Source organism: Manacus candei, unplaced genomic scaffold, assembly GCF_025592945.1.
Source record: "Manacus candei isolate 608988 ecotype Guabito, Panama unplaced genomic scaffold, ASM2559294v1 h1tg000257l, whole genome shotgun sequence".
Classification (NCBI taxonomy): Eukaryota; Metazoa; Chordata; class Aves; order Passeriformes; family Pipridae; genus Manacus; species Manacus candei.
The window spans coordinates 195,010-203,013 of record NW_026138305.1 but is presented as its reverse complement, the minus strand read 5'-3'; the positions used below and the strand labels follow the sequence as shown (position 1 = coordinate 203,013).

At 43.8% G+C, this 8,004-nt stretch overlaps 1 protein-coding gene across 4 annotated transcripts in view; it reads right to left on the bottom strand.

Annotated features, from left to right (window-relative positions):
• Window positions 1-2,781: 2,781 nt before the first annotated feature.
• The window catches only part of ERG (ETS transcription factor ERG), a 65,409-nt gene continuing 60,186 nt past the window's right edge, over window positions 2,782-8,004 (bottom strand). For all 4 annotated transcript variants that reach the window (XM_051775157.1, XM_051775159.1, XM_051775158.1 and 1 more), the window contains 2 exons: window positions 7,248-7,295; window positions 2,782-4,292 (listed from right to left, as the gene is read on the bottom strand). In XM_051775157.1, the coding sequence (XP_051631117.1) occupies window positions 3,772-4,292; window positions 7,248-7,295 (569 nt within the window). In that variant the 3' untranslated portion in view covers window positions 2,782-3,771. The remainder of the gene's footprint in view (window positions 4,293-7,247; window positions 7,296-8,004) is intronic.

Genomic DNA, 8,004 nt, shown 5'->3' with positions numbered 1-8,004 from the left:
AGCAGGTGTGAGAAACAGTCTGAGACAGAAGAGTTTGCAGAAGAAAGTCTAAATCACTGGTGATCCCTGTGTTTCTATGGGCAGTTTAAAAGGCATGTGGGATTTGAGGTATCCAACGTGGGCTCTTGGGAATGTGAGAAGTGCTGCAATAAGGTTTGAAACTTGACTGACAACTGACTTTAAAAGAAGTCCTGATTTAAATAAAGGGCCAAAGTTGTCAACATGACAAACTTGTACAAATGTACACTTATCAGAGCCATGCTGTCCATGCATCCAGGTACCTAAATGGCAAAGAGAATGTTCAGCCACATCTTGGGGTCTGTCTGAGCCTCACGTGAACATCTCTCATGGGGTGGACATGGAGTTTCTCAGCTTCCCTGAGAATTTTGGCTGTGCTGGGCCCATCCATAGTCATGGACTGAACTGGGAAACAACTCCTAAAACTCTGGCCTTGCTCTGGTCTTTCTGGCTCCCAGCAGCAGCACCAGACTGGGCAGTGAGAGCAGAGACACTGCCATGGATCTGTGTTGGTTCTGTCAGTGCCCTGAGGCACCAGGTTGGTCCTTGACATCCAGAGGGAAGAGACCATGGGGTGGCTGCTCCCTGGGATAGGGAGACCCTAAAAGTAGTCCTGATGTAGCAGCAGGACTCTTCATTCACTCTTTTAATCTCCATCATTCACTCTTTTAATCCTCAGAGTTGCAATATCCAGGTTTTCCAAGGCTCCTGGTAAGCTGTGAGCTGGTCCTGGAGAAAGGTGTAGCTCTAATTCACCGGTGACCTTCCCGTGTCCTACTGCAGGATTTTGTTCTTCATCATGAGGGGACTCCATCAGGCCACCTGCTGGGACTCCACCCCTGTACCAGGGTTTAGATCCTTCCTTCCAATGTCAGGATCCTGTTCCCATTGCCAGGTAACACAGGCTGGAAATCCTGCAGGCAGCTCTGTGAGCAGTGGGGATGCCTTGGAGGCCTCTGGGCACGTCATCTCCAATCCAAACAAAAATGGTTGCTTTATCTGGATTTTTAAGTGCTCAATTAAGAGTTGGTTAAAAAATACACATCATTTTGAGTTTGGGGTTGGAAGCACACATGAAGCAGACAGTGAGGCATCTGTAGATGTATTTCCACTGAAAGGCAAATTATTTATTCTCATTGTCACATGTAGGTGTGCCTGCCATAACTTTCTAAAATCGTGGGTGACTAACCTTTTCCAAGACTTCTTTTTTTTTTTCTATTATTTTTAAGAGATATAGACTTACAGTGCTTACTTCCCAGATGATCACAAGGTCTCACACATCAGTAACACAATCCTGTGCTTATAAAGTGCCACCAAGACACCCCGTAACATGACAGCTTGGCAAGTTGGCTCCCATTGCACAGTGCTCCCCAAAATGGATCTGCTGCAAAACCTGAAACCACACCCATTTTGTCAGAAAAAAAAAAAAAAAAGAGAGAAAAGAGCAGCAAAAAGGAGGGATCCAGAGGTCTGAGCTGTCTGGGGTCTCTGCAGTAAACACTCATAAATGTCAGTGCTGATTTTCCAAACTGGTCCTTCAGATGGTGTTGCAAAAAAAATGGAGCCATGCCACGAGGCACCAGATGGAGTTTTTTGGGGCCCAGGGTACAGTGTGGGAAGCCTGTAAAGATGGAAGAGTAAAAAAAAAAAAAAAAATCCTGCCCTTTGTAAGCAGCCAGGTTGGACTGCAATAACAAATTAATGAGCTACCATACACTCCATTCTAAAGTGAGGAATAATGGAAATTATTCGTTATTCACTTTATTTACTAATGATGATACAGTCTGTGTTAAGAGCAAGGGGGTCTGCTAATTCAGCATATTCAGTAGGAAGATACATCTCAGGCTGAGATTTTGCAGCATAATTTGATGGCAACAAAAGATAATTTCTCAGTATCAATATCCTTCCTTAGAGGCCTCTTTTAGACTTCACTTTCCACCTTGGCCATGGAGCTGTCAAAGAACTGGGCGTGCTTGCAATCCCTGGGCAAAAGAAGCTCAGGACAGGAATGGCAAGGCACTGTTAAAGAAGGGCTGCAAGTGTTTTGGTAGAATTTTCTGGAAAAGAAGAAAAGCATGTGCCCACTTTGAACTTTGGCTGTTTGGCCCTACATTTCCAAGACTGCCAGATTTCCCAAACCAAAACTCCTGGCTTATTCTGAGCAGCAGATCTGATGAGGGCGCCAGGCACTAAAAATGCAAATACAAATGCAAACCACAGTGTCAATCTGAATTGCCATGCTAGGCCAAGCTTATTTTATTACATACATTCTGCATTCTAAGTACTAATAATGTTCATAATGTAAACATTAAAGCATACAGAGTTAAAATTCAAGGCCACGATAGTTCGGTTTTTATTCGATTGTCCTTTTTTTTGGTTTTTGTGTGTGTGTTTGTGTGTGTGTGTGTGTGTGTGTGTGTGTGTCTTTGGTTGGCCGAGATCAACTCGTAGTGTATAAATGCATAAGTTATATAATAATTATATAAAAAGGAAAAAAAAAAATAACATTGACTTGTATACTTCACTCTGACAAACGCACAGCGTTCGCGACTCGATAAGAAAAACTGGCGCCCGCCTCACAAAAATACTTAGGTGATTTCTGATCTTGGTTGTCTCTTGCTTTAACCACTAGAAAACAAAGCTCCCTTAGCAGTGATGAGGTTCTAACCGGTAACTTTTAAATATCAGACACAATTCCAGTTTTGTTTCTTTTTTTACCAAAAAAAAAAAAAAGAGAGAGAGATGCGTGTTCTGATTTCTGAATTCTTCTGCTTTTCCCTTTTCCTGCCTTTTTTTTTTTTTTTACTAGGAAATCAAGTCTGTTCCACCTGAAATACTGGGAATGGTATAATACTGAGCAATACGTTTCACAAGTCCAAACAAGTGTTTCTTCACAGTCCCCAACGCTACTGAGTTTTTCAGTCTTTTCAGTCTCTGCTGGTGAAGAAGTTTCTTTTCTCCCATTCTCACCACCTTCATCCCTCCCCTTCTCCTTCCTGCTTCCTCTGTCAGGTACAGGCCTCTGATCTACAATCATACACTCGCCCTTCAGCACATTCTCATTTCCAATGTTTGGCTCAGGGTTCCTGCAATACTGTCAAGGAATCTGAAAGTTTGGGTTGTCTTCACAGTTTGAGTAGCTGATTCCCTCCAATGAATGGAACTCATTCGCTTTTAAGTAAAACAATGCAGCTATTTTCCAAATCAGCTTCCACATTAACCAGTCTCTTCTGTTGATATGTTTCTATTTTTTAAATACAGACAGGTGTGGTTTTTTTCCTTTTTTTTTTCCCTTTTCCCTCCTCTTTTTTAATGATCCATATATTGTATGTTAGGTCACTATAGACTTATCCTTATATTGCTGTAGTATAGTCCCAGTTTTGCACTAGCAAGGTATCAAACTTTACACATAAGCTTATCAACTTTTTAAGACCACCAGCTTCCGTAGGTTTTCCTTATCATTTCATGCTTTCACCTACAATAGTCTATTGTTGTTTGGTCCACAGAGTCGATGCCCATATACATTACATTTTAGTATCTTAATACTTCTTGGATATTTCCTTTAAATCCCTACTACAAAGAGTCTTTTTGACATCTATTTTTAAAATGGTTTTTTTCCCAGCCAAACCTTCCCTTGTCTCTTTAGGCACTTTGAATTCGGGTACTCCCACAGAGTTCGCTGCGATTCCTTCATCCCAGCGAGAAGTGTCTTTGCTTTTTCTGGAGTTTCTTTTCCCCCACCCCACCCCACGTTTAGTAGTAGGTGCCAAGATGAGAAGGCATATGAGCAGCTGGCAGCCTGGTGTTGGGGTAGATCCCTCCAGTTGGCGAATTCCAGTAGGGAGTCGGGGCGGCGAAAAAGCTCGACGATGTCACGGGCAAAGCAGGGGGGTGGGGAGCTACAAAGTTCATCTTCTGAGGGTGCGCGTGGTAGGAGCTCATGTAGGGGAGGTCTGACGGATATTTGTACATGGAGGACTCCGGGGGGTGAGGCTGGAGGGCCTGGGCGATGCCGTGGAAGTCGAATTTGTAGGCGTAGCGCTTGCCATGGACCTTGGTCATGATGTTTTTGTCGTAGTAGTAGCGGAGGGCGCGGCTGAGTTTGTCATAGTTCATGTTGGGTTTGCTCTTCCGCTCGCCCCAGCGCCGGGCGACCTCATCGGGGTCCGTCATCTTGAACTCCCCGTTGGTGCCCTCCCAGGTGATGCAGTTGGAGTTGGAGCTGTCCGAGAGGAGCTCCAGCAGGAACTGCCATAGCTGGATCTGCCCGCTCCCTGCACCGAGAAACAAAGCAGAAATGTCAGGGCTGGCGACGAACAACGGCAAGACATCAATTCTTCTGTCTCTCACAGAGGACCCCACTAGGAAATGTTGCAATGCTGGTTCCTAATTCTCACCCTTAACCATTCCCCCCTTCTCCCAGGACTGCCTCACGAAATCCTAAAGAGCAGGGATAATTGTTATGTGTCATGTTTTCCCTCATGTGAGTGGCAGAATGCCATTAGACGGAGGTTTAATTGTTACCTAATGTCACTCAGTGCAGACAATTGATGGGGAAATAATCCAGCGCTCATTTAGGAAACTAATCTCTAAAGTTCAGGACAAACAGCTTTCACTTGCGTAACATTTTCGCTTGTTCTCACAGCATTATGTTGCAACTAAATGTTCCCTGCTATGGAATGAGCCCCCACAAAATGGAGAAGTTTAGAGAGAGCTGAGCTGGTGCCAAACCATATCACCCATTTGCAGCGTTTGGGGAAATGCAGAACGGAAACTTATTAGCTTGCTGTTGCACTGCATACAACCAGAGGGCAAAACACTTGCAAGAACAGTGAAAAGGTCCATAAAATACATTCCTTGTCATCATTCTGCTTCATTAAATGAGTTTGAGTTAAATTTTAGGTTAAGACTCAAAATGCTGCCGTCGCGTTTTTCTCGCTCTCTGCCAATTTAATCTCGAAATCAAAATAATCAATCCGCTGTAAACTTTGCAAAATCGAGCCAGAGCGACAAAATTTGACCGTTTTGGACAATTGAAAGTAGGTTTCAAAGGGCCTTGCCACTGATACTGTGAAAAGCTTAGCGTTTCTTAACAAAGCAGCACTGAAATGATGCAAAATCGAGCCGAAGCAGCTTGCAGGGTAATCTGTTTCACAAGCACAGTGTCAGCAGAATTTGCCAACCAGCCTGGATGTGCTAATTCTAAGTACATCCCTGACCAGGAATCGGTTTGGTTTCTTTTTTTTTTATTCCCCCAAACCAGCTTTATGGGTACAATAAACAAACTTTTCTTTAGAGAGCTCATAGTAGCCATTACAATATCAAGCTAGAGCAGCATCTGAAATCCACTGGCAGTTTATACTTCAGTGTAACTGAAACCCGTCTTCGTTTCAATGATATTTATCCAAACTGTCCTTAATGAATTTCTTCTGTTCCATTAACATGCGTTAGATAAACAAACAAACAGAAGAATCCGTGGTATGAGCGAGGCATGCAAGATTTAATGCACGAAACATAACAAGGGGATTAGCCTTTGAAAATCAATAAACAGTTCAGCACCGGACAAAACACAAATTTTTTGAATAAGCAATCCAACACATGTTCTAACATAAACACTTGCCTTCCAAATGTAATATATAGTCCTATGAAAATAAATGGTTGCTGTCAATTTCCTTTTAATGAGAGAGTAATTCCACCAATTCATAAACACACAAAACGTGGTAAAGCGCGGGAACGATGGCGTGTAGAAATTCCATATCCAAATGTTAAAAAAGCATCCCAATCCAGATCATGTGAATGTCATCCACAGTAATGAAGTCTACCAAATGGACACTTGATAAAAGTTTTAAAAGCCATGATTTATGGACAAATTAAAGGGATGTAGGCCCCCATTTCCAGTTAAGACCAGTGTTATCTGGAAACCCACCGCCCCAGGCCATTTGGAAAATCCTGTTCTTAACACTTATTTAATTCCTTTCCTCTGCTACACAAAGCTGTTCAGAAAGTCAGCTAATCTAGAACTGGGCTTGATGTCACTCGGGATAAAGTGAAAGGAAAGGGATCAGTATTTTGGCAATTTGAGGCCTTGAAAAGCTGTGTGATTGTTGTAAAAAGAAACACTGTCACTGGGGGTTGAGGAGAACGTGGAATGAGAAATTCTGTGCCCTGTGACTGTTCAAGAAGGGAAATAGGAAGTGGAACACACAGTGTCAATCCTTTGTGGCAGATTATGATGCTGATTATGGTGCTGTACAGCCACAGAGTGTCCTGTGGACTCGGGGCAGCTCCAGTGAAATCCACACAATTCCCAACCAGAGCTAATAATTTATCCAGAAAGTCCCTTGTCTTTAGTGAAAACATTATGGTCAAAGGTTGGACTCGATGATCTCAGAGGTCTTTTCCAACCTAAATGATTCTATGACTCTATTCTACGCTACAAGTCCCTGTCCATGATTCACCTCATTGCCGCCTTCAAGTGGGAGAATATTTTGGAAGTGTTTAACCCAGCTATTCTTTGCAAATACATTATGCTTTTCTGGTTGTTTTTTTTTCCTATATATTTCTGCTGGCTTGGGTTACTCATCCCAAAATTTTGTATTTGTCAAGGCCAGTATGGGACTGTGCTGTGGGTTAACAGGATCTAGGACACATATGATGCAGATTGGTAAGAGACTCGTTCCCTTCTGGAGGGGTAACTGGAGGCCAGATGGGGTATCTTAATAAAATCCTGATGTTTAGGCAACTGGAGTGAACTCCAGCTTCAAAGGCTGGACTTGATGGTCTTGGAGGTCTTTTCCAACCTTAATGATTCCATGATTCCTGTTGATATGAGGAGCTCAAATACCTCTAATGAGGTACTCAGCTGACCGAGTGTAACCATCTACTCCTGAATGATTTGAACAGTTCTCTACAGAGAGCTAGATTAAGTGTATCTCCAGTGAATATCATGGGAAATCAGATGCCCAGCTGACATCCAGACACCCAAATTAAGGTACATGAGTTTCTGTTTCAGTCTGTGACCTCAGTCCCACCCTTGTGTAACTTAGAAACCTAATTTCTGCAACCCACTGGGTAGCATCAGCTCCCACTGGGTAACATCAGCTCCCACTGAGTCACACTGAGGAGTGGTAAAATCAACCACATCACCTCCCAGGTGTGGTCTGAAAGCTCAAATGGGGACACTAAGAATGAAGAGAATTCCTCCTAAATCAGCAGAAACCCCTTCTCACCTGGATTTGCAAGTCGGCTGCTGGTCGGTCCAAGTATCTGATAAGGATCTACAAAATTGTGAAAGAAAGATTTAAAATCATGTAACATTTTTAACATTTTAAACATTTTTGAACCTTGCATGGGACAGTGTGTGCTGCCTGATGGGACAGCAGGTCCAACACCCAAGCAGTTCCTCTCTCTGCATCACAATATTTGCATGTGTTCTGTTCAAACCCGGCATGCAAGGACACACATTTGGCTTTTGGAGTGTATCAGTGTGCACAAGTCTGTATTCAGGATGCCAGGGCCCACAGGCACAGCTGGGAATGGGGTGAGAGTCACCTCCAAATAGGACAGTGGCCTCTTTTCTTGTGAGGTCACATTTGTGGGCTGCTCTTCCTGTGTCAAAAGAGGTTCCAGGAGAGGGCTGAGAGTGGCATGGCTGGACCCTGGAAATGTGGATGGGTCAGCATGAGGAATGTCCTCATGGAAAGGGTTGTCAGGCATTGGCAGGGGCTGCCCAGGGAGGTGGTGGAGTCCCCATCCCTGGAGGTGTCCAAGGAAGGACTGGACATGGCACTCAGTGCTCTGGGCTGGGGGACAAGGTGGGGATTGGTCACAGGCTGGATTCAATGGCCCTGGAGATCTTTTCCAATCTAAATGATTCCATGATTCTTCTTTGTCACTGGAATCCAGTGAGGGATCCCACACAGAGGAACCCAACCAGGGTTTCCAAAAGAGCCTGTGAAGGCCACACAATGCCCGTAGCACCTCAAT